We start from the raw sequence: 26,855 nt of genomic DNA, 5'->3' as shown, positions 1-26,855 counted from the left end.
GTGACCTATAGCAGTCCGATCAACAGAAATCGCGCTTCGTTCCGTGGGATAGCTCATTTCATTAGTATGTGGCGCAGGTTCGGTTGTAGGAAGGGGGGTGGCGGGGAGGAGGGGCGAGGCCAAGGCGCATTGGATTGCGCGCTGAACGCACCACAGTCCGTACGGAATTCTGTTTTGCTACAACCACCAGTGCTAGTTTGGCAGTCGAGGTGAAATTGGCTCCTCTGCCAATCTAATGGAAGAGCGTCCCCTCGGGCCAGTGTCATCAGTTCTAAGCAAATCAAACATTCGCCACAAACGCGACAATTGCCGTAAACAACAAATCTTGCTACTGCTATTATGCTGTTTAAACGGATCATCGAAGGAAAGTCGGTGTTGAACGAGGCGAAGGATAGTAGGTCTCCCGATAAATGTTCTAGAAGGAAGTCGGAATGCGTCGGTTGTGGGGAACATTCCACGTAAGTTGAGGCTCAGAAGTTATCTTTTGGTCTTTGGCTTTGCTTTCACTGCATTTTTCTACTTCCAGTCTATCCCATGCACTAATAACTTAATATACCATAGTTTATATAGATTTCGCTGACTTTTTGGTGCCTATCTATATATTTGTAAACAGAACATCGGTTGATGATAATATAATGCCGCATTTATAATACAATCTAGGTAGGTATATAGGTATATATAAAAGAGAAAGTGAGTGGGTATGTTCCGTATATGCTCCGAAACGGCTGGACCGATTTAAATGAAACTTTCAGGGAATCTCCGGATTGACCTGGCAAGTAATCCTGTAAAGTTTGGTGACGATCGGAGCACTCCTATTTTTGAAATGTCGAACTGTCAAATACAGCTTTTATTTACTATGACGATATTCTATTGTTATTGTGGGTGTACATGGGTGTAGATAATGATCTTCACCCGCTCGAGATGAGAATAGAAGAGAATGAATACCTACGGAGAGAAATGATTTAATATATTATGAGACTTAAATTAAAAATTTAATGATGTAAGTTTATTGTTTAAATAAAATAAAGCAAAATCTAGCCCGGCGAAGCGGACTGGGTACGCTAGTAATATATAAAAGAAACCCCATATTCATATCTCACAACGATTAATCGTTTTGATTCTCTAATTACAACATAGCACATTATAAACTCAAACATTAATCTATCTCAACTTATATCACACTGTTAATTTAACTACAAAGAGATAAATTCTTCAATCTTCCCTTGACACTTCTGTCTGTACTCCTCTGTGCCTCTACATTTTTTCCGCCATTTTATAATATGATTTTCCTTTTGGATCTGGGTTCCTGTGATTTTGAATTTCTACTCCAAGTCGCCATCTTTTTATTCTTAACCAAATGTACATACAAAGGCAGATTTGCTAACATATATTACTTACCTAGGTGTTGTTTGCTACTTTGATTTGTTTGTTTTGGTTTATAAAATCCGCACGAACTGTTTCTTTTCTTGCACATAAAGTATCCTATGTACCCATAGCCGTTATCATGTAGTTTAACCGTTACCGGCATACAAACTGATCACTACGAATAATGTCTTCAGAATTAGTTCGATTGCTAATATGTGAATACCTAGCAAAGGCATTTTTTTTATATGTGCATGTTGGTGATGAAAACGAATGTCCAGTTTATGTTGAGCCAAATTGGGATGGGGTGGAGTATACTTTGAGATTGAAGTAATTATAAATTACAACAATAAAGATTCTCCTGCTTTTCGCGGAGTAGGTAAGGCAAATTAAGCTTAATTATCACAATCATTGAATTCCGCAAAGTAACGCCTGTTAGTACGCCTTTTGACAATAATAATTGTCAAAGCGAGCAAATCTTGGGCGTTAAGCTATACTTATCTTTATTTGTAAACACATTACCGTGCCGTGTGATAACAAAATACCTACACCTCAAACGATAATATTATGATAGGTAAGGTAATAGAATAGATAATTTTCTTATTAGTTTAATAGTAGGTAGTTTAACGTTACAGACCTAACTCCTCCTAACCTAAAAATTTGGAAATGTAGGTAGGCAAGTACCTACGGAAGTAACTGTCCTTTTGGGCAGGACAGATGTTATGTGGGACTCGTTTACCCAAACTTAAAACCACCACGGCATGTCCCTCTCGTTGGTTTTAGTAGACGTCTGGGGAACCCGTTGTATACTTCTCAGACGTCTACCAACCGCCCTAACCGATTTACAGTATAGGTACCGCATGGAACTAGATAGATTTAATTGAACCCTATGAAAATAAAATAAAAGTCATAACGCTTACGCGCTTAGTTAGGTTTAAGTAGGTACTTAAAACAGGCTAGCTATTATGAGAGTAGCGCCCGCGCCGCGTCGCTGCGCCGTAGACGGTGTCATATTAGTACATTTCCAGAGCTCAGAGTGTGGGAATTTCAACAAATTCAAATTCAAATTCCAAATTTCTTTATTCATGTAGGCCTATCACAGGCACTTATGAAGCGTTCATACATAATTGTTTACATAATTGTAACGGGATGGTGATAACTTCGTTCGCCAACTTAAATCTAAAGCTACGAGGGTTCCAAACGCGCCCTGGTCTAAGAAGAGCCCACAACAAACTTAGCCGGGTAAATTTATTTTTTTGTTATCACCATCTTCCAGTAAATTTAAATTAAGCTATGAAGCTAGAGCAATTCACACCCAAGCTTTTTTATCGTTTAAATAATCCTTAATGTTATAATTGGATTTTTCTGTAAGCTTACGTTTTATATAAACTTTGAACTTATTGAGAGACAACTCAAAGATTTCATTTGGTAATTTGTTATAAAATAATATACAATTGCCCTTGAATGAATTTGCAATTTTGTGTAGCCTAGTAAACTGCACAACGAGTTTATTTTTGCTTCTAATATTTATATTGTTACAGTGCATTTTCTTTTTAAATTTTGATATATTTTTATGGACATAAATTAAATTTTCATATATGTACTGACTATGCACCGTCATTATTTTAACTTCTTTAAATTTATCCCTTAATGACTCTCTTGGGCCCATTTTATATATCGCACGAACAGCCCTTTTCTGCAGGACGAAAATAGAATCTATATCAGCAGCATTACCCCATAATAAAATGCCATAGGACATAATGCTGTGAAAATAACTAAAATAAACAAGCCTAGCAGTGTCTATGTTTGTCATATGACGAATCTTTTTTACCGCGTATGCTGCAGAACTAAGTCTGTTCGCTAAATTATTTATATGTGGGCCCCATTGAAGCTTAGCATCTAAAGTTATTCCTAAAAAGATTGTCGTATCCACCAAATCCAACTCCTCATTATTAAGTTGTACAATGGTTTTTACTTGTTTAACATTCGGTAGTGTGAATTTAATACTCTTCGTTTTTTTTCCGTTAAGAGCTAAGTTATTAGCCTCAAACCATTGTACTACTTTAGCGAGACATATGTTTACATCGTCAAGATTTTTTTCACGACGTTTAATTTTAAACATCAATGATGTATCATCAGCAAACAATACTATCCCGTGATTGTCCTCAGCTAGGTAAGGAAGGTCATTCATGTAAATGAGGAATAGGAAGGGTCCTAATATAGATCCCTGGGGGACACCAATTTGCACAAATGACCCGTTAGACCGCTTTCCTTTCACGTCAACTTTTTGAATTCTATCATTAAGATAGGAAATCATTAAATCTAGAGCTATGCCCCGAATTCCATAGTGGTGTAGTTTCCTGATTAATGTTTCATGTTGTACACAATCGAAAGCCTTGGACAAGTCACAGAAGACGCCAAGTGCGTCCCGTGACTTCTCCCAGGCTTCAAATATATTTTTTACTAACTCAACACCAGCATCGGTTGTTGAGCGACCCCGTGTAAAACCAAATTGCTGCCCGTGCAATAAATCGTTCTTATTAAAAAAGTGAAGTAATTGATTTAATATAAGTTTTTCAAAGATTTTACTGAGAGTAGGTATCTGTAGGTAGTACAGATATTGGTCTAAAGTTAGAGGGGTCGGTAGTACTACCCGATTTGAACAACGGAACTAGTTTGCTATGTTTCATTAAACCAGGAAACACACCACAGTCTATAAATATGAATGATAGGTCAGGTGCAATTATATCAATCAAAGACTTTACAACGTTAACGGAAATGCCCCACAAGTCATTTGTTTTCTTATTATTTAATAATTTAAATGCCTTAATAACGTCTGAGCTGCTAACGTGTCTGAACTTAAAAGTATCGTTACATTCAGGCACATTAAACTTCAACAAAGAGAGAGCGGTGTCCGGTGATGATTTCAATGATTTTGTTGTGGAGACAGGAATGTTGGTGAAAAACGTTTCAAAAGCAGTTGCAACCTCGAAAGCTGACGTTATTGATTTGTTATCTACATCAAGTTTGATGTCATTAGTTCGAGGTGTTACTCTTCCTGTCTCCTGATTAATTATATTCCAAGTTGTTTTTATAACATTACTGCTATTTTTTATTTTATTCTGTATGAATATAGATTTAGCCAAAATGAATTCACGTTTAAATTGTTTGGAAAACAATTGCACATTTTTTTTTAACTCATCACTGGTGTTATATTCTCGTATCGCGTACAGATCATATAACCTTTGTCTACTTTTATGCAATTCAGTCGTAGCCCACTCACTGAAAACTAGTGTATCAGTAATCATGACAGACTTACTAGCGAAAATGGAATTATATATTGTAATAAATTTACTGAAGAAAGTAGTGTACATTGCGTTAGGGCCAATTGTAGATGATAAAAAAAGGAAGGTCCTTAACAAGGCCTATTCTCATTTTCTCCAGTCGGTCTGATGTCACAGGCACAAAAGTTATTTTATGTTTAGACAATGTTTTTTTCCAATTTTTGAACTGGATTAATTGACCACAGTGATCAGAATCTAATTTACTTATGATATTTTTAGTGATTGGGTTGATATTTGTGAAGATATTGGCCAAACATGTGGCGCTAGTGGCAACCAACGTCTACTTATTTAATCACATGAAAGTTAACTTAGATTAATAGGGTACCACATGAGCAATACTGGGAATTTGTACTGTCATTAGATGACGCTCTTTCGATACCATATAAACCGTAGTTAACTTTCAAGTTCAAACGAACTAAGAAGGCATTCCATGATTTTTACTTTAGTTTACTTACCTATATTTAATCCGATGTTCGACTAAGCAAGTTATCAAAGGTGTCTTGATCTTGATCGACTAGATTTTCAGGTGTTACCCTTACTTCCTGCTGATGATGGTTTTTAATTTAAACATTTACTTAGATCTTCTGCTGTTGACCTAGTTAACTACAATTAGCCATTAACAATCATCTTTTAAATTTTCGATAAACTAGCTACTAAGTCAGTTTAACATTACCAAAGCTACTAGGAGGCGTCGGCAGAAATAGTTTAGGTACGTCGCGGGTTTTTTTAGAAATTTTAATGTTAGTTGTATCAATTTATCTCTGACGATCTCACTATGCGGTACGAGCCACAAATTAAGTTCAATCACTATTAATTGATCCTAGTACTCGTTAGATTATGTCATAACTATGAGACCAGTGAGTTTTGTACCTCTACGTATCTCTGCGGTGATCAAATAGGAAATTTGAAGATCAGTTGAAGAACCAGACTTATTGATATAGCACAGTGATTTGCTAAGGTGAATTAGCAATAGCCTACAGAAACAGAACAAAGTAAAGATATACTTTGGATTTCAAGGTGTTTAAATGGAACCCAGCTCTGAAAAAGAAAGCTTTGATGTAGCCCCACTACGTTGTTTACAAGCGACTGTTGAATTTGGAAATAAAAATGTTTTAAAAACACCAGAAGTGGACGTGCAGCGGTTGATAGATGATGATTTAGATATATTATGTAATATCAGTTATCTGCACGGTAAATTTTTACTGCGTAGAAGTTTTCCGTAGTAGGCACGAACACTGCTGGCAGTCCACTTACTACCTCAGTAGAACAGCTCCAAAGAAATTGGCTAACGAGTTTTTGTTGTACGAACTAGCCTAGATTACTCCTCAAGTACAAGTCCTCTATATTTCTGAGAAGGTTTTTGCCTATCCGTTCTGAAGTTAGCCCGAGATGAGAGGCAGTTATTATAAAATAATTGATTGGTAAAACCTACTTGAAATTTATTTCTTTGTATGCATTAAGATAAAGATGTATAAATTAATGTTTGTACTGATAAAATTGTGCCCATCAAATACTATTTACACAGAATTGTTGTGTCTTCTAATACGTAATTATCGCATTTTGCATCCGGGGGCTCGTCCCGATATTGACCATATAATAATAGAAAGAAGGCATAACCGTGACGACACTTGTTTACTGACAATCTTGAGGTCAATCTTGAGTCAGAACATTACTGATACCCTCTCCTCTCATAATATGGGTTTTGATATAAACTATTTCTTGCAATAATACTTCATCAGTTCGTGTTCATTCTTAACGCGTGCCAAACGAATATTTAAATTGAGATTTGGTCAGAACCCGTTGGTATTCTTTATTATTTATATTTTTTTTAGCAGCATTATTATTTTCTGTACTAAATGAATGAAACTTTCAGTATATTGGAGGAGATGTTGAAAATGGGGATCGTGCTGTGGGCTGGCGTGACATTTGGTGCTCACGTCGCTCCATACCCCCTAAATCTAATTCTGTCAACTGGTAAGTCTGACTTTGGTTTATTGAAAAGTTATAAAACGCTTAAGTTACTATTTCAAATGGTTTCATATTAAATTTATTGTTGCAGACATAAGTCATCCACCACCAATGTATGACTTCCCATTTCCAAGCGCTCAAATGTTGAAGAGAATACCTCCGGTGACCGCAGCGCATACAAATAAGTCGATCAACTTCAGTAAGCTATCAATTGCGATGCTTGAACGTTTGGAAGAAAACTTAGACATAGCAGGGATAAAGCCAGTACCAGGTTCGGCGGCTCAGGGTCTTGCCATTCAAGGCTATCCCTCTGTTAATGCAATGAAGTATGAAAAATCGTCCATGACAATAACAAAGGCATCGCAAAACCTGGTCTGGACAAGATGTACAAGGTAAAATTACCGCTCTGTCTATTTGTTAATATTGTTTACGTAAATTCCGTAATCTGTTGCAATACATAACGTATAGACTTATCGAAGTTCATGTTACCATTTAGATACGGCTTGGCGAATGATGAATGTGCGAGCTTTATAAGCACGTTGAACTTACGCGAAACGGAATATGGCAGTGAATGCGCACAATTGGAAAGGTTTACATGCCGGACGAACAAAATGTCTTCGAGGTACCGTACTTTCGATGGCTCATGTAACAATCCTGTGAAATCTTCCTGGGGGCAAGCGCTTACTGGGTATAAACGCCTTTTGCATCCAAGATACTCTGATGGCATTGAGGAGGTAATTATTAACTTGCAAAACCACCATTTAATTCTAGAAGCTTCTTCAAAGCTAATTTTGGTATTGTCAGACTGGTTTCTATATAATATATTACTTACAGCCTCGCCGTGCTCTTAGCCACAAGGAATTGCCATCGGCTCGTTTAGTGAGCACAGTATTAGCGGACAACTTGGATGTGCCTAATAGCAAAAATACAATTGCCCTGCCTGTATGGAGTCAATTCATTTTCCATGACTTGGTGCATACGCCTGTTCGTAGAACAAGTAAGTAGTTTAAGATGGTTTTAACAGTATATTTCAGGGTGCGTTCCAAATGAAGCGCGAAGAGCAAAGCAGAGATTCACAGCAGAAAGATAATTGCAGGCGAGATTTTTTAATCACGTTATTTCTTAATGGTCTGATTGGTTTACGTTTGGAAGTTTTGCCCCGGTCCGTTCGTCTCCTATTCCTCTACAGATTAAATGTCCCTTAAAATGTGTGTTGGAATAATATTAAACGTACCCTCTAAAGACGCGTTTCGAAATTCGCAAGAGTCAAATAATTGTGAGAATTCAAAAGGCGAGATTTTTTAAACACGTAATTTCTTGATAATCTGATTGGTTTGCGTTTTGGAAATTTTGCTCCGATTCAGTTTTACAAGTAATATTGATAGTAATGAAAAGATGGCAAAAGTTCAACTAAATGTTTTGTCCACAGTTCACACGGACGAAGCCATCCGTTGCTGTGATGATTCGGGATATAACCTGAGTCCTCGTTATGTGCACCCGAGTTGTATGCCTATCTCAGTACCTGACCAGGATCCTTTCTACAAGGATAAATATGTTACTTGTATGGACTACACACGTTCTGTCACAACCTTCCGCGGAGACTGCACATTTGGCGCTGCTGAACAGGTTAGATAGCATTTTCTGTTGATTTTGACTGACTACCAAATGGTTATAACGGCCCGACCGCGACGCCCGATATTAAAAATTAATCTAATTAAAAATCTTCACAAGAAAGATTCAATATGTGTAGCACTACTAAATCTACTATCTGAAGATGTTGGTTTAGATTAATAATTAATTTCGGGCTTATCTCGCTCTAATTAGTATTATTGAAATTACGTATTATATTTTTCCTCGTAATTTCCAAATTCCTAATTCCATTTTGGTAAAGATGTTGTTGGTTATATGCCAGATTTATATGTGTTACATTTTATCATAAATAAATGTGACATCAGGTCTTTCTAAATCATTAATATCATGATTTTTTTATGTTCTTAAAGGACTTATGCACGTAATAATAACGCTTTGTCTATGCTATGTGCACTTGTCATTGACGTGCATATCAGTCCATGTTTTTGTGTGTGTGTGCTATGTTTAAAAAACGTGTAATATGGATGTTGTTAGTGCTCTTAAATAAATAAATAATATAATATCTGTGGTGGGTAAACACCGACGCCATAAGGAATAAGACGTAGGTATTACTTGTAAATTGACAAAGTAAATACAAAAGTTTTGGTTTGATAGGTACTTTATAGTCAGTGAGTAAAGGATGTAGTTTATTCTCCTGTGCCGTATACTTTTCAACAATAAAATCTTATTCTTAAACTAAGAAGTACTTATCCATGCTTATTTTAAATTTGATTAAAATGAAACAGGCAATTCCGACTCGCGCTTCGTTGGTTTTTACCTTGAAAGAAACCGCTGAAATAGTTTTGGTTAAATAATAATTATTCGACAGATTCGAAAACACCGAATAATAAAATAAATATAAATCGTTTATTTCGTTTCCTTTATAGTAAATGATACAAGTTCTGAAGTAAAGAGTTATAGCTGATTTATAAAAAAACTTAGCTTGTTAGACCAATTGCCTTTATATTATCTGTAGTATAAACATCAACTTATTTTAATGCTTGGAACATTTTTCTTTATAATTTTTCAATATGTTTAAAAAAATACAAACGGTTTAAAAAAATTGTAACGGAATAATACATATTCAAAAGTAAGACCAAAAATAGCTCAAATTTTATCTTGTACACAACCAAAATTAATTATTATAAATCAAAGAGTCGTGAAACATCGTTTACGGTGTTGATGTCAGTATGTAGGTAAGTACGTATCTACCGATTTATAACGCAGTTATACCTACTTAGTTGTTTACTTACAATGTCCCTACATATCTTTTAAAATGAATCATATAAATTTAAAATAAGTAGCAGAAATGAAAAAATCACAACGTCCACTGATTTACTATATTAATATTAATCTTCATTTACTTATATATATTACTACGCCACGATTTCGTTCGTGTTTGATTCGGGTTTTTTAAATTCCGCTGAATTTGTTTGGTTTAAATTATATTCGTGATTCAAGCTAATATCTCTAGCTCTATTCAATTTTTTTATCAAGATCGGTCACGGCGATCCGATCGTTAATTTTTTAATCCTGCTGGAACGGTGCCTGGTTGTTTTCCGGGATAAACAGTAGGTACCTATTCTATGGCGGCCTTATGATGGAAACCTAGATATATCTGTGACAAAGAAGGCTTTCAATTAAACCGGCTCCGTAAAAGGAGAAGTCACGTCGAATAAATTGGTATCAAATTTATTGTTATTAATTACTTTATTATGAACCGTTCTAAGTAGAGTTATAATTTCTCAGAATGATCTCTTGCCGTTATAACAACAAATAGTAAAAGTAAAAATAATTTGAAAAAAATAAGGAAGGTTTAAAAATCGTGTTTGTTGATGTCATTTGTTCGATCTTATTAAATATACCTAATAAGGTCGAGATCAAAACCTTGGTATGGAACCCTTCGTGTGCAAGTCAACTCGATTATTTCAGAAACATCTCTTTGCTGTGGGAATTGCATTTTATTTCTATAACCTGGGCATTATCCTTCCGTCAAGATCAATGCATTAGTTGAGCTAAACATACGTAGCAAGTGATCAATAAAACAAACAGACTCTCCCATATACATATAATATTAGTACCTAGGTATGTAAAAGATTTACTACCCGTCCTGACTTAATACTATTGAACCTCTCTTATCTATTATTGCGTCTTAATAAGTAAGTAGGTACATGACTGGGTGTCATACGTAGGATTTTTTTTACATTTTTTTTGGCTATTATCTGTACTACTATATGAAGACTGATAAACCATTTTTATTTAAATGTTAGTCACAGTAGTAGGTACTTATATATGTACTTATCTATTATATATCGATCTTATCTTCTATGTTAGATAGTTATTATTTCAGGGAACTAATTTATTGTGTTTCATTAACGAATTTGACCTGTTGATTCCCTCAAATAGAATTTTTATTAGCAGTTGTAATTCAGTCTGTTTAAATTGCATACCATTATTGTATATTAGATTTGGCTCAACGACTTCTTTACTTACAATATTGGTCTGTTTGACTTACTTGTTGAAAAATAAGGACTAGGATAACCTAAAAATTATTTCACGCTAAGTCGTCGAAACTGCTGTTTTTGTCGGTTAATCGGTTTCTACGCGGCATCGTACTGGAATGCTAAATCGCTTGGCGTAGCGTCTTTGTTGGTAGAATGGTAACTAGCCACGGCCAAAGCCTCCCACCAGACCAAACCAGGGAAAACTTGGAACTTATAAATGACCAAATAACCCCCGCTGGGGTTCGGAACCGGGAGCTCCATTTAATAAACCGCAACGCTAACCACTGCGCTAGAGAAGTCTTCGAAAATATTATTAAATTAATAAGTGACAATAATCGTCAAAGCCTGGGTCTTTCTATGCTTTCTGCATCTATGACTTCTGAGACTCTCTCTTCTATGACATAGGTCTCCTTTCAATGGTTGAACGGTAATATCCATTAGTGAAACGTTCATAGCCTCACCCTATTGCAAGCTGAGGCTATTGCGATGTATAAAAACAAGTTAGGTCAATAATCTCTCCCTATGTAGGTAGGCAGGTTTATACAAAGTATAAACTGCAAGACGTAATAAGAAAAACACGTTAAGACGCAATAAGAACGCTTTATAAAAATAGATCGTCAATTATCCTGTGTTAAAAGGGGACCAGACCTCTATCCCTGTAGTTTCAAACTAGTTTCAACTTTAACCGGTCTTCTAAATATAGCACTCTTATTACGATACCTCCATGACTTACGGTAGTTTCGTATCGTCTTATATAATGTGCACTGTTATTACTTGCTTAGACTACAATTAATGCACCCACGTAGCATTCCATCTTCAATAGAAGGAGAGTTGGGAAAAGAAAGGAGACGCATTAATCAGAATAAGAGGCATTATTCAGTAGGTTCTGGTTCAAACAGAACAACGTCAAGGTAGAGTTACTTAAATTCTATCTAAGCTCAAACTTAGCGTCGTAGAAAATTAAATTAAGAGCAAAAAGGAATTTGTATATTATCTACCTAACTACAAATCTAAGTTTATTAAGATGTAAGGGTAAAGTAAAGGTGTTGGCCTTTACTTTTGAAAATATAGTAAGCGAAATTATGTGAGTAGGTATAGGTAGGTTAACTATACTCAAATAATTTCGCAATAACCCTATCCTACATAAACATACCACTAAACATACGTTTTAGTGGTTTGGTTGCCCAGCGTTTGTATAGCCTTATACATTTAAAAGTACCTAGTTACTGTTTATTTCCCTAATTCAAAATATTGATGACGCTTTTGAACTTAAATGAGTTGGTCGGTATTTAATACTGATTAGGTAGTTCATTATGAACGTATGTACTTAATACCTACCTCGTCAAATATTATGCACTATCATACATTTTTTAAGTTCCGATTAATGGGGTTAAGAAAACAACAAAATAGTTACCTACCTACGTCATTTCAAATTCCGTTTCACCGATTGTGTCTACACGTGACTAATTTATTGTCCATTAGCTGAATATCTTTACTTCATGCCGAGTATATTTTCTTTATTAATCAAACTACAAATGTTTTACACACATACACACACACACACACACACACGCGCAAGAACACGCAAGAGAAATGGCTCCTCACTAATGAAAAGTAGGTATACATTTTTTATATAATATTAATATATATATCGGTACGTATAAGTAGATAGGTATAAGTTGAAATCAAAGATTATACTAGAGTACTCAGTTCTTTTAGGTATAGCTAGTATGTATTGACTAAATTGACCTTGTTTACGGTATTTGTCAACCTTGTGTGCCTGCTTGAACAGTTCAATTTGTTTGTTGATCTATCGAGTTTTAACTTCAACCTATCATAATATTAATGTATATATGCATAACATTTGATATGAGGACAGGCTGTCATTTACGAATTTAAATAAGTACAGATACGTATCTAGGTAAGACTAAAAACGTGTTGGCAAACAACAAACTAAATGATTCTTATGAACTTTGCACTCAAAATGATGCATGTTTTTAAGATGTGGCGTAGAAACCGATTAGGGGTTATCTAGTTATCAGGTGTAGTTGCAATCTACGTTTACTTGTCTTCGAATTGGTCCCCTTTTGGGTCGAACCTGGGTCCCATAAAAGTATAAAGTTACGCTCCATAAGGGAGTTTACTTCCTCCACAATGAAACAATGCGTTGTCTACGTGATACATGTGTGTAAACATTGTTTAACTTCGTGGAAAGTTCCTGTTCTCCGATAACAGTTTCTTGAATTGTTTTACACTAGCTCTTGCCCGCGGCTTAGCTAGCTTTATTGTAGATTTTTATCTAGAATAAATAATTGTTATCAGAATGGGTAACTATGCTTTGCATAATGCAGCTTGTTTTTTTTTGGCAGTTTATATTGCACTTATCACGCATCCAAACTATATCAAACTAGGCACAAATGCTTTTTCGTTCCACGGGTTATTTAATAATACAGTTGCGATAAAAAATATCGCACGGGTAACTTTTGTAGGCAAGCAAGCTTATATAGGTATCTCTTGGTTATATTTATTAGTGGCAGGTGGTCTGATCCGTCTAGTAAATAGGCATCGATCGGGTCCCGTTCGTGGATAGGATTTGAGTTTATGTAGTGTATGGCTAGCTTAAAACGATCGTAGTTCCACTCCAATCATTATTCACCTAGGCTTACAACCCGTTATCCTATCCTAGTGGCTAGAGGTTCCCTTTGGGGTGACCGGCTTCCGGCACGCACCTTTTCATAGTTATGTGCGTGGAAAGTCAGAAGTCCTATTAATATTGCTTCGCAATGTAGATACCTGATTGTAAACACAAGATATAGGTACCTAACTTTCGGTCACATTTCCTATAAGTACATACTTAGTTGTTAGGATTTACAGTATGTTTTGTTTCGACTTCATTAACGTATTTATATTCTTTTATAGGTAACTTAAAGTTACGAAAACTTTCCATTCCGCTTTTTTGTTGTGCTAGCAGAGGCGTTATATTTCTCGTCCGTAGGTACCTAGTAATTCTTGATTAACAAAACAAACAACACAATTATTTAGTTGAGTTGTTTCTTATGGTCCCTTGACGTCCGTTACAATTTGCGTAATTAATAATTTTCATCGTGTAAATATGTATGTATATATTAGTATATTATATATATATATATATATATATAAATATATTAAAGAAAATGAAGCGGTGATAGCCCAGTGGGTAGGTCTTCGACTAGTCTTTCGGGGGGCCGAGTTCGAATCTGGTATTCAAGCACCTCTAACTTTTCAAAGTTATGTGCGTTTTAAGGAAAACATCAGGAAACCTTCATGCCTGAGAGTTCTCGATACTGTTCACAAAGGTGTGAGGAGTCCACCAATCCGCACTTGGCCCGCGTGGTGGACTACGACCTAAACCAACCCCTCCTCATTGTGAGAGGAGATCCGTGCCCTGTAGTGGGCCGGTAATGGGTTTATATGACGATGATGATTGAAGAATGTTTATTTACCTGCACCCATAACCCACTTGCCACTTATTACATCCTCTGGAGTTTGGTTGCCTTGCAGAGATAAATATGGCCGCCAATTGTAAAACTTGTGGTCCAGTTTTAGAGAATAAGATATTTGAATATATTTTTGTTCTAGATGAATCAAGCGACGCATTTCATGGATGGCTCTCACATCTACGGTTCAAACAGCCGTCATGCAGCAGCTCTGCGTGAGATGACCGGGGGCTTATTGAAGACATCTCTTATTGAAAATGAGGAACTGTTGCCTTTAGCTACAAACCCCACAGAGAAGTGTCTCGTTGATAACAAGTCGAGTGCCTGCTTTAGCTCAGGTAAGATTAAACATTTTAATATTGAAAAAAAATGGTCGTACTTCCTCACTGATTTGACACACTTATGTATGATTCCCGGGGCACGCCAAAACCTAGTAGTTGAGTAACGTCATATTATTTAGCTACAAACCCAACGAAGTCTCGTTGGGAACAAATCAAGTGCCTGCATGAATAAACCCAGAGATATTAAACATTGTGATATTAAAAACAAAATGGCCCATAATGCTACGTTAGTTAGTTTTGGTTGGAGACCTTGTTAAGCTTTCGGTTCATATCACTAACCACAAACTTGTGATGTCAATCGTTAAATACTTAATTTAGCAGAGGGTTTAAAGAGGGTTAAATCTGTTTTATCTAGAATCGTCTCTTCAAAAAGAGAGGATGCTTTGGCTGAAGACGACAGTGATAGTAACATTGTTTTAATTGCAGGTGACATTCGTGCAAACATGCATCCTTGGCTAACTAGCCTTCATTCCCTATGGGTTAGAGAACACAATCGTGTGGCCAGAACGTTGGAATCTCTAAATCCAGGATGGAATTCTGACAAGTTGTACCATGAAGCGAGAAGAATTGTTGTTGCAGAACTGCAACATATTACCTACAAGCATTGGATACCTGCACTCACGGGTAAGTTTAATTTTCCTTTAATAGTATTGTCCCCTAAGCACATTTAATATTTTTACCTTCATACTATATCAAGATTTCTTATTGCACGCCTCATAAGCGAAGCGTTGAGGTGGGTATTACTGTCAGTTTACGCACACCGAGTGATTCTCCAACTTAAAATGTCACTTTTTTATTCTTTATTGCTTTTATAAGTGAATATAAATAGACAAATGTTGAGAAAAAACACTATTTTTAACTCTCATGATGTTTTTTATTTCTGTAATACCTAATGTACGATTTAAAGTGTTAATACCAGTTCGTTTATTGCCTTTGATTTTTTGTCATTGTGTGCCTAGATTTATTAATAAGTAGTACAAGCAGTGATAGCCTAGTCGTTAGCTTCGGCCTTTCTTTCGGGGGGATCGAGTTCGATCCCTGGCATGCACCCTTTTCAGAGTTACGTGCGCTTTTAATTTATGCAATTGAATATCACAAGTTATAACGGTGAAGGCAGCTTCGCATGGAAACCTGAACGCCTGCGAGTTCTCAATAATGTCCTCTATAAAGGCGTGTCAACAAACCCACATCCTCTCTTGACCAGCTTGGAAAGCAGTGGAATTCGACCAGCCCTTTTCATCCTGAAAAGAGACCCGTGCCCTGTAGTGGGTCATGGCCCACTAGGGGACAGATGGGTTGATGATGAATGATGTCTCGGCGTAAATTGAATTTTTTAAGTCATTACAGCATTTTGTTCTTGTTATATCTCTCATAGACTCTCCACTACATATTCCGAAACAGGGAAAACCTTCGGAAAATCCGGCCAATCTTTAACCATTCCGCGTCCTTTAAATATGGCTACTCATACAAGAGCACTCACTCGTTTCGTGATCATGACAATCAGACCGCGTGACCGGTTTCTTCAAGTAGTCATATTTATGCAACTCATATAACTACTGTAATGTGAGCACGGTATTGTATCTATAATTTGCACTAGTTGATCTCGTGATATTAACCAATAAACGACCATTGGTTAAATTATGAGGCCACAGCTGGGTCTTTGTAGGGATATTAACACTCCGTAGGTACTTTCTTTTATTGCTCGCGTTGCCGTGTCGAGTCACCGTTGCGTCGTAAATAATATTACAGTTAGGTACAGAGCGCGACATCGAACTACATTTTGCTTTATGCACCATTTGAAGTTTAACCAACGGCCGTCAACTGCCGGGCTTTGGAGGGATGTTGACACTATTGCTTGTGTGCAGCGACTCTTTGCTGATGGCAGCTGGTAGAGTGGGTAGTTTTGTTTCCTCCGTGATACTGCTAATAGCTATCATGAATCACCCTTGACTGGAATTGCATGCAACTCCTTATATTATACTTATTAAGAAACCTCGTTTTTTTTAAGTTATTGATCGTAGTATTTTTTCTCCCTTTTTTCTTTGTGGGGTAAAACATTGCATTTTACGGTTATTAAAAACGCACATAACTCCGAAATTTAAGAGTGAAATGTTAGAGTTAATCGATGTAGTAAAAAGAAATGAAGTGCCTGTAGTTTGTAAACATCGGAGTGCGTACCTACCTACCAGTCTAATAACAATTCAATGATATAATCATTTGTCATCGTTCAGTGTCGCATTGCTCGAGTTTGTTTTGACGTTTCAATAATGGAATGGAATGTTCGATGTTGTTTCGATGGTTTTTTCCATTCACAAAATTTATCTTATCGAATAAAAATTGAATGGAGAACGTTAAAAATACTATCATTATTTTTTTATCTACAATTTGATTACGTAGGTTACCTATGTATAAATTAATCCTTAAACATATAATAATTATGACGATTGCCTTACGGCACACCTTCAAGGACCTACCTGTGCGTCATTCAGCGTCAAGACAAAGGTTACTCAATAAAGGCTTGGTTAAGTTACAGCTAAAAAAAAGGTACTAAGGGAAGTAAGTAGGTATATGAAAATAAATATAAACTAACCATATCTACTTTATTTAATCATTTTTTGACATCAATTAATTTTCCGTCGTCTTTGAAAATTTAAAATACTCCAAAAGTGAAACCTAAGTCACAACAACTCTGCTATCGCCGCTTCAATCGAGCATTCGTGATAGTCTTCTTCTATACCTATTTCGTTCAATAAAATACTTACAATAACTTAATTGCTCGTACCTTAAATACCGTTTTCGCTATATTTCTGATTCTGCCTCACATACTGACCTCCGATCTCGGCACGATAACCGCCTGGTACTCCCATTTTGCAAAACCAAGTTCTTCGGTAACTCTTCCACTTTTAAGGCTGTTGTTCTTTGGAATAATTTGCCTGCTGACATCCGTAAAAGTCAATCCCTTCCCATATTTAAATGTCGTCTTAAAGACTACTATCTGTCTTTGAGTGAAGTAATTTGAACAAATATCGTAATTAATGTGTTTTTTTTTTTTTTTTTGTATTTTTCTTTTTTTCATTATTTAATTATGTATGTATTTATATATATATTTATTATATATGTATTTATATATTTATTTATATTATATGTATGTCTATTTATTGCCGAATATATATGTATATTATATGTAGTATAATTGCACTATCCCGCTCTCTTGCAGCTTTTCCTTCTGTCAGAGGTTGCCTGTAAGAGATTGCTTGCAGCAATAAGGCCGCCTTTGCATGCCTACAATTCTTGTTGTTGTTTATTCTATATTTTATGTATATTCTGATGTTTGTGTGCAATAAAGTATTTCTTCTTCTTCTTCTTCTTCTTGCTTCAGGTAAGGAGTTTGATGCGATGTTCGACAGTTATGACGTTGGTTACAACTCCGACATCGACCCCACCATCACCAACTCGTTCGCCACCGCCGGCTTCCACTTCCTGAATAGTCTCCTCGACCAGGACATCCAAGTGGTGGATGAGAACAACAACGTGACCGCATACCGCCTCAAGAACAGCTACTTCAAACCCGAACTGGTTGCTGAGAAGAAGGGCCTAGAGAATATACTCCGAGGAATGGTTAATCAGAAAAGCCAGAAATTGGACTTCAACTATGACGATGATGTAAGTTTTACTTGTATAATTATTACGGTTCATAAGGAACTCTGATAGTTTCATCCTATTTAACCATATCCGTTTGTTAACAAATCATATCAAAATAGTTCACACAACTTTATTTAAAGATAAAAGAACTCACCAGCTCCAACTAAGCTACAACGATCCTTATCGAAGGTCGGTTTCGAATTTCTATCCCCTGTAACGTCAAAGTTTAATGGATGTAGATATTTTATGGTACTTATTTTAACGTTCAAATTCGTCTAAACTTCTACAGCAAGCACTCTTGTTGGATAAAAATCAGGATAACGGAATGTGCGACATTAGGTCCATTTTGCTTTGACGTTATGGTGTTTCGATACTCCATAACGACTGCATGATTGCGAACGTGCTAAGCATATACTAAGCGTACACGGGAGTAGTTAAAAAACTACAAATAATTAACGTCAACCTTTTACATCACAATTGAACTCGGAATTATCGCATTTTCCTGGAAAGTTATGATTAAGGTCCATCAATATTTTTCTTAGTACCTAATTAGTTACAAAGGTTTAATGCTTATTTCTTGTTGCAGCTCCGTCATCATTGGCTGGGTGGTTTGGATGTGATGGCAGTGGACATACAACGCGGACGTGACCACGGTTTACCCGGATACGCTCACTACCGTGCTTTGTGCGGATTGCCTTTACCCACTACCTTCGCACAGCTTACTGATGTCATTTCCCAGGAGGTAAAATACGCTTCCTTAACACTTACCTTTAGCTAAGTTTTTATTCGAAAGCATATAAGACTCGTAGGGCTTTAAATCAGCAGGGATAGTAGGGTTGTTATAATCGTTAGTTTCTGCAATTGGTCATGGATGACACAGTATACAGAAGATAATGTCGCGCGTTTCGTTAAAAATCATAAGCCACACCAAATTCGAATAATGTACCTGCCAAATGATTCAATTCAAAATTCAATTCAATTCAATTCAAAATTCATTTATTTCAAGTAGGCCTAATACAAGCACTTTTGAAACGTCAAGTCTGTCCGTGTGTAGTGACTCTACCACCGGTTCGGAAGGCAGATTCTACCGAGAAGAAGCCGACAAGAAACTCAGCAGTTGCTCTTTTCCAACATCAAAAATTTACATTTTATATTTTAACATTCATTTTTCTATCTTGTGAGAGATGAAAGCGGAGCCGGGTGCTTCCAAGCAACCTTGTCATTAAGAAACTCATCAATTGTATAATAACCTCGCTGTAATAAATGTGTTTTAACACATTCTTTAAACTTATGGATTGGTAGGTCCAAAATTACCTTAAAAGCAAACATTTTAAGCTCTCGACTTCTTATAAAATTGCGCCCTGTTCGAGAAACGTTAAAATATTATTCATGCATAAATAAAAACCACTATTGTTTTCCACCAAGAATCATATTGTACCCAATTGGAAAGCTATATTTGCTCAAAAAAGACTAACTTTTTTTCTGGTCGAGTTATGAAGATGGGTATCTCGGCAAACGAAGTGTTTTATCTGTTTGTTAAATTATGGAGATTTCTTTTACCGAAGATTCTATACTATTAAATTCATTTGTATTGCAGGTTGTCGACAAGTTATCTGAATTGTATGAGCATCCCAGTGACATTGATTTAGTCGTCGGCATGATGGCGGAATATCATCTCGATGGCTCTTTATTGGGACCTACTGCTTTGTGTTTCTTTAGTAAGTATAAATTGTTAAAACATCTAGTTATAAGAAATATTTATAAACCACTGCGATGTGTATAAATGTTCGTAAACTTATCAAAAGTCGGAGGGATATATGAAGTGAAGTGACAAATGGAAGTATCTAGTATAAAGTTGCTCTTGAAGTCGGATTTTCATGTTTGTTATTACACATTTTTTTTGGCCTCGGTTTGTCATACTTAAAAGATATATTTGTTCACAATTACACATCAAATTCAAAACAGTTAATCGGTGCCAATTCTGTTGAAGGTAAATAAATATTGAATAAAGTTTACAATGACAGGTTTTAAAATAGCGTTATCCTTTTAGGCTTTTAGACCTGTCAATTTTGTTTAGTTTAAGTAGAGATTTGTATGAAAAAGTATTGGCAACAATAACTGCTCAACAAAATTAGACCAAAGTTAAATGAGCCCCATCAAGAATATCATATAGATAGACGATGTTAAAGGTGTAAACTTAAGTTCTTCATATTTTCGCAATTAACTTAACACCTATTAGGTAGATTTGTACCAGTAAATAAAACCTAGGGTTTACGCTAAAACTATGTTAAAGAGAACCTAAGATAATTTTAATTGGTATTGCTAACTCTTCATGAGTTATGGTTCATGAGTTACGTTGAAAAAATATGGTAAGAATATGAGCATTATAATATGCCTGTTTGATGCCTACCTGGTTAATACCTAACTCACTTATACACACATAATATCAACCCATTATCGGGCCACTACAGGGCCCGGGTCTCCTCCAACAAGGAGTTAAGGCCGTAGTACACCACGCTGGCCTAATGCGGATTGGTGGACTCCACAAAGCTTTGAGAACATTATGGAGAGCTCTCAGGCATACTTGTTTCCTCACGTAACATCGTGAGGAAACAAGCCCTTTACCGCGCACATAACTTAGAACAGTAAGAGGTGCGTGCTGGGATTCGTTCCAAAAGTAAAGTCGAAGTTCTACCTACTAGCCTATCATCGTTCAACTCACTTATAATAACATCAAATATGAACTGTTATGTTTCAGAGGAGCAGTTATGGCGAACACGCAATGGTGACCGTTACTTCTACACTCATACCAGTGAAGCGGGAAGTTTCTCAAAAAAACAACTTACGGAATTGCGCCGCACTTCTTTGGCTAGGCTGCTTTGCGACAACACAGATATTAGTAGCGTGCAAAAAAACGTGTTCCAACCACCTTCTGAAAGGTAAATCATATTATCCTACTTAATACCCAAAGAGTATACAAACACAAGGCGGTTATTGAAAAAACATTTAAAACTAAGAACCCGCTGCAAAATAATTACTAAAAGGCCCATTTACACCAAGCCAGCTTTCCGCTTGCATATAATACGCGGAAGCAATATAAACTTGCGTTCTCTATCTACCTCATAAAAGTTTGCTCCGTTGGGTGACTTTCCTATTTAAAACCGGTTTTGTTGACCAGTACAATAATATCGGACTTTTTTTTATTCAACTACAAGTTTGTAGTAAAATAAACGACACCAGGGAGAGAGAGAGAACACCAGGTGAGACTGCAGTAAGTGCCCTTGACTGGTGTTAAGCGATGACGCAGTCTAAGATTGTAACGGGTTAACCGGTTAATGGTATATTATTTACCCCTAATCGGTCTCTACGCGGCATCGTACCAGAACGCTAAATCGCTTGGCGGCACGTACCGTATCTTGTGCGTTAATCAGCCACGTACAAACCGTCACACCAGACCAGAGTAGGGAAAATTCAGGAATTATAAATACCTGCCCCACCCCACACCCATTGCGCCAGGAGGTCGTCATAAACTCATTGCATTTCATATACGATTTGATTCCTCTCTGTATACCATTTGAAAACATTGGCTCATTTACACGCAGCCATTTTTTTCGCTGTTGTAAATTGAAGCAAAAAAGAACTTGCAATGTTTAAACACAACGGCACTTTGTTCTATAAATGCAACAGAGTTTCTTTTAGAGCCAGAGAATCTGTAGCACCCCTTGTGTTTTATAACCAAATAACATATCTAACAAACCTATGTTTAATCGCCGTATCTGAAGAGATACGGCAATATTAAATAACAAAATATTATTAGAACAGTAATGTGATGATAATGTGATGATAAAGAGTTACAGCGATGATAGTCGAATGATTAAAACTTCAACCTTTATTCCATGGGTACCCAGTTCGACGCTAGGCACCTTTAAATTTTCGAAGTGCGTTTCTTATTTGAAACAATTAAATATTACTTGTTTTAACGGTGAAATAAAATAGTGAGGAAACCCGCATGCCTCACCTGTTCTCCATATTGTTCTCAAAGGCGTGCTAAGTCTACCAAAACTGACTTTACCCGCATGGTGTACTACGGCCTTCTCATTCTGAGATCCCGTGCCGTGCAGTGGGCAGTTAATTGGTTGATAATGACCATATTTGAGTCGGTACTTTCATATAGTGAAAAAATCATATTTATTTCTTTCATAGTAACCGCATGGTGTCTTGTGAAGAAATCAAGAGAGTAAACCTGGCTGCGTGGCAAGACCCATCCCAGCAACCAGACATCCTAACACGCACTACCAAATGGATCAAGAATAAAGTGGGCAGCGTTGGTAACTCCACTAAGTAGACTGTTAAGTAGTTCTAGGTACTGCGGTGCTGGAAATAAAATTGTATAGTGACGATGCAAATGATAATATTTAAAATAGGTACTTCTTCATAGTCGTTCTATCTCAACAAACACCGTTTAACCTCGTGTTGCAGTATTGTAGTCTAATGACCAGTGAATTGGTGTCATGTGCATTAAACTTAGTGTACGCGTATCTGATGTTCCGTGGTGTGCACTTAATACATGCACAAAAGCAATGCCTACCCTAAAATTTATAAAAAACTCGTATTAGAGGAGAATTTTAGCTGTTTTTTGCAATTTTCTTGCTGTATGCATATTTTCTTGTAGTATGGTGAGAAACCCAGTGCACGCCACTCCCAAACCTTAGCCAAGTGGTTTTCTTGAGATAGAAGAACTATATCTACTCCACTTAGTTCAGAAATGAATGAGTTGTTGATAACATTTTTATGATTCTCGATAAAAAATGACGTAAATTGATAAACCAAGAACATCGAAGAATTCCATATTACACAACTTTTTTTATATAACGCACAGTTATGAATTTTAAATATTAGATCGTAGATACCACATTCGTTTAATTCTAAAACTACCTATATTAAAAATAAAATTATATAGTATGCTCTGTGAAGCACCGCAGTTTCGTAATCGAAAGTAGAGTGATTCAGTATTGTGGTTGATGAGGTTTGAATTTATTTAGCATTTAAGTTTTATTATAAAAGTTCATCGCATTTTGGGCCTGTCCAACAATCCTTTTTATTTTCACAAGTAAGGTTAAACCACTCTTGGTACATACTCTAACTTGTACCATTGTACTTTCATTGTTTATTATTTCTTTCAAGGGTTTGCAAATCTTCGCCAAAATTTGTAGATTTTTGATAAAAACGACTTATTGATGACATTTGATAGGGTATTAGATTCGTCGTATCAATAAACCAGTTCCAGTTGTATAACATATTAAATCAATGAATTTAACCATAAATATATTTAAGGTTTCGAATCGCGAAAAATAAATCCTTATAATTCGAAACCGCTATTTTGTTAAAGTCTTACTCAGTACTTAATTACCTTAGCAGCTTTTTTGACGTAAAAACGTCTTAAAGATCGATAAACGCTGGCTGCACCCATTAAAAAGCGTGACTCATTGTCACGTTCCGTGTTAGCCCAGCGTGCAAACGAAGCGATCGAGAGGGACTAAGCGATCGCCTCGCTATCACGTAAAATTACCGTTGGCAAACCGACTTTATAGACAACCAATTTTTTTTAAGTCCCCTGTAGGAAATGCTCTCAAGCTTATATGAAATTTTATTATAGTTCGATGAAATAATATTTGAACGGGCCTAAAATGGGATTTAGTGCGTATTAAATACGCAGGGACGCCATGTTGTACAGTGGCTGTGATAACGTGGAATAGTCCACTGCAATGACAGTAGTCGGACATAAAGACGTGGTACAGATCCTAAAGATCCATATGTTAAAAGGTCTTTAGACTAGTATGTTGCGAATACACGTCTGCGGCTACATTAATGCATTTCGAAGTTTGTAGAGCTTAGTGTTAAGACTTTAGTCGGATTGTCCATAAGAGGCACAAGAAATTATTGTTTAAGTATTTTTAAATTTATAATCTCAAATCATAGAAACATAGACGTCTACGAATTGAGAAATATTCGTTAAAGACAATAATGGAATTAGAGGAGTAAGAAAAGGTTCCTAAATGGTTGGTTCTAGTTTATTTTATAAATTATACCCATATAAAATGCAATCGATCAATATGTTAATAATGTCAATTATTTACGGTCATGTAAGTGGGCGCATGATCAAAACAGTTTTTTTTTTAATTTTGTTATCTCTTAATTCTCTTAAAGTCTTACTTTTTCAATATTATAATCTAAAAATTAAACTATAAGTATTGAGTAATCAAGGTACTGCACATTTTAATGCGAGTTTTGTGTGTAGGGTACCATCTTGCCAAAGACTGGATTGATCAATTCTTAGCCAATAAAATTCTTAGGATCACGTATACTTAGCTATATTTTAAGTATGCGTTAAATATCTAATCGACTTAATAGTTTTGGAAAGTCTTAATACATTTTTTATATACTTATTTTCTACTATTTTTACCGATTTCATGTATTTATTCAAACTCGTCGCAATGTTGATTAATAAACATCTTGTTTTTATTTACTTTTTATTAGAAAAGAGGCTTAATAATTTTAATAAAATTGTATATGTGCTACTTATCAGCACTTTTTATGAATTGACTTCTATAATTTATTTATTAAATCATTATTCTGTTTTCACGTACCTATCGAGTTAATCAGGGTAAGATTTTTGTTTAATTGTGTCAATTATTTTCTTTAATAAAAAAAATATCGTCCTAAATTACCGTTTTATGATCTGCTACCAATGTTTATAATCGCTCGATTTTAATTTGTTCCTCAATCTTTAATTTCTTCTAGATTTTCCCCGCGACTTCGTCCTCAATTTCACATAGTTTGCACACTGTAGACAGATTATACTATTTATCCCGGGAAACCAACTATTTCCGCGGTATTTAAAAACAACCGGATAAAGTCGTGGGTAACACAGCTATTTAAGAATAAATTAATTTCAGACAGATCTGTCTGGTTAAATAAAGCTAATTAAGTTTGATGATGCAGTCTAAGATGGTAATGGCTTAACCCGTTAGGGGTATGGCAGTTATATTAAACCCATATCGCTATGTGGCAAGTTGGTCGGTACAGTAAACCCACTCGACAAAAGAAATTGTTTGAATTTTTTCAATTACTTATTAAAATGTTAGCTTCTGATCTGTACCCAAGCGTTTTTTTTGTACTCTTAATACGACGATCAACGATCCACAATAGATTACATTTCCTAAATACTAATAGAATTCTTGGAAGGCATTCCAAAACGGTAATAAGGTTGGTAAGCTCATCCCGATAAGATTATTTCCCTATAACATTCTACGTATTATTATTCGAGGATACATACCAGATGGATATTAAGCATTTAGAAACCTTTAGACCTTATGAGAGGTTCTCATTTGTTCTGTTTGACTTAGTTTGGAATTCCTTGACGTTAAAGCCTTTCACACCACCTGATTCGACGCCGACTTGACACCACTCAATTAAAAGCATGGAAAAGTAAGTAAGTTTTTTTATCATGCGGCATAAGGTAAGTTGTAATAAAAACTGTGAAAATAGTCGTAAGTACACGTCTTACCACCTATTGGTAACACATTGTCGACGAAGCGTTGCCAACTAGGGGACCGTAGGTGCGACCGTGTTCTGTAGTGAGACGAGAATAGGTAGAAGATGATGACTATTTCATACCTACGACAGAACGGCGCCAAAACATGCTGTAGCGTCACATTTTAATAATTTTAGTTACCACCTTCTATTGCTAGTTAATTATTCTACTTTGCCAAAAGAAATCGCACATTAAATTTAATTTTGGAGAAAGTTCTTATAAGTTTTTACGTACCTACATAAATTACGTTCCAAATTAATCTGCTTTAGCATCGGATTTTGTAGGACTTGCTTTATTAAATAGCACATGTTTTTCATAGGCGTTAATTAATCAAAAGGTTAAATAGGTAAGTACCTATTAAAAGTTCTCCTTTGATGAACTTTACGATAAGTAAGAGCTATGGGTTCAAAAACCAATTTCAATAAGGCTGCCTTTCCACAACATTTGTAAGAATCCTTAGTCAGGGAGTTGTGAATAAAATCACTTCGATTTTATACCAGTAGATAGCTTATTGAAAATTCAAAGTAAGAAATCATAAATTATTCTCTACTTTATAGTTCATAGTTTATTTATGATTTAATTCAGACCAAATAAATATGAAAACCTGGATAGCAGTTTCATTTTTGTGCCTTTGGGAGTAGAGTTTTGAGACTGGGGTCCGGAGGCACGAGCTCTTTTTAAAGAATTATCGAAAAGGGTTATCGAGTCTACCGGTGATCCTAGAGCGGGCAGTTACTTATTCGGCCAAACTAATTCGTTGGCCAATTAGTTTGGCCATCCAAAGGGGCAATGCTGCCAGCATCTTAGGAACTGTGGCCTCGCTGAGGTGGTTTCGAAGACGTTTTGATTTTATTTAGTTTTACATAGTTTATTTTACGTTATATTTATAAAACAAATGTGAAAGCTATCTAATCTAAGCTAGTTAAATTCAGACCAAAACAAATTATTTTTATTCCTACTGATATAAGAACGATGACAAAATGAAGATGAAGAAG

General features: G+C 35.9%; 1 protein-coding gene across 1 annotated transcript; it reads left to right on the top strand.

Moving 5' to 3' along the window:
- The first annotated feature begins 138 nt into the window (after positions 1 to 138).
- Positions 139 to 26,467, top strand: LOC120626988 (peroxidase-like). Its single transcript, XM_039894824.1, has 13 exons — positions 139 to 458; positions 6,580 to 6,680; positions 6,766 to 7,066; positions 7,171 to 7,408; positions 7,509 to 7,671; positions 8,104 to 8,300; positions 14,426 to 14,621; positions 15,051 to 15,248; positions 18,004 to 18,287; positions 18,853 to 19,008; positions 19,864 to 19,984; positions 21,025 to 21,205; positions 22,470 to 26,467. The coding sequence occupies exons 1-13, from the start codon at positions 340 to 342 to the stop codon at positions 22,609 to 22,611; spliced, it is 2,397 nt and encodes a 798-aa protein (XP_039750758.1). The 5' UTR covers positions 139 to 339; the 3' UTR covers positions 22,612 to 26,467.
- The last annotated feature ends 388 nt before the right edge of the window (positions 26,468 to 26,855 follow it).

The sequence above is a fragment of the Pararge aegeria genome, chromosome 10 (assembly GCF_905163445.1).
Source record: "Pararge aegeria chromosome 10, ilParAegt1.1, whole genome shotgun sequence".
Taxonomy (NCBI): domain Eukaryota; kingdom Metazoa; phylum Arthropoda; class Insecta; order Lepidoptera; family Nymphalidae; genus Pararge; species Pararge aegeria.
This window is presented reverse-complemented; position numbering and strand designations above follow the sequence as displayed.

What these genes read in the sequence shown, in the direction of transcription:
- LOC120626988 (XM_039894824.1), top strand. Translation starts at nt 340, where the DNA reads ATGCTGTTTAAACGGATCATCGAAGGAAAGTCGGTGTTGAACGAGGCG. An exon ending in CTGATGTCATTTCCCAGGAG is followed by an intron (nt 19,009 to 19,863) that starts GTAAAATACGCT and finishes TTTGTATTGCAG; the next exon opens with GTTGTCGACAAGTTATCTGA. An exon ending in TTCCAACCACCTTCTGAAAG is followed by an intron (nt 21,206 to 22,469) that starts GTAAATCATATT and finishes TTTCTTTCATAG; the next exon opens with TAACCGCATGGTGTCTTGTG.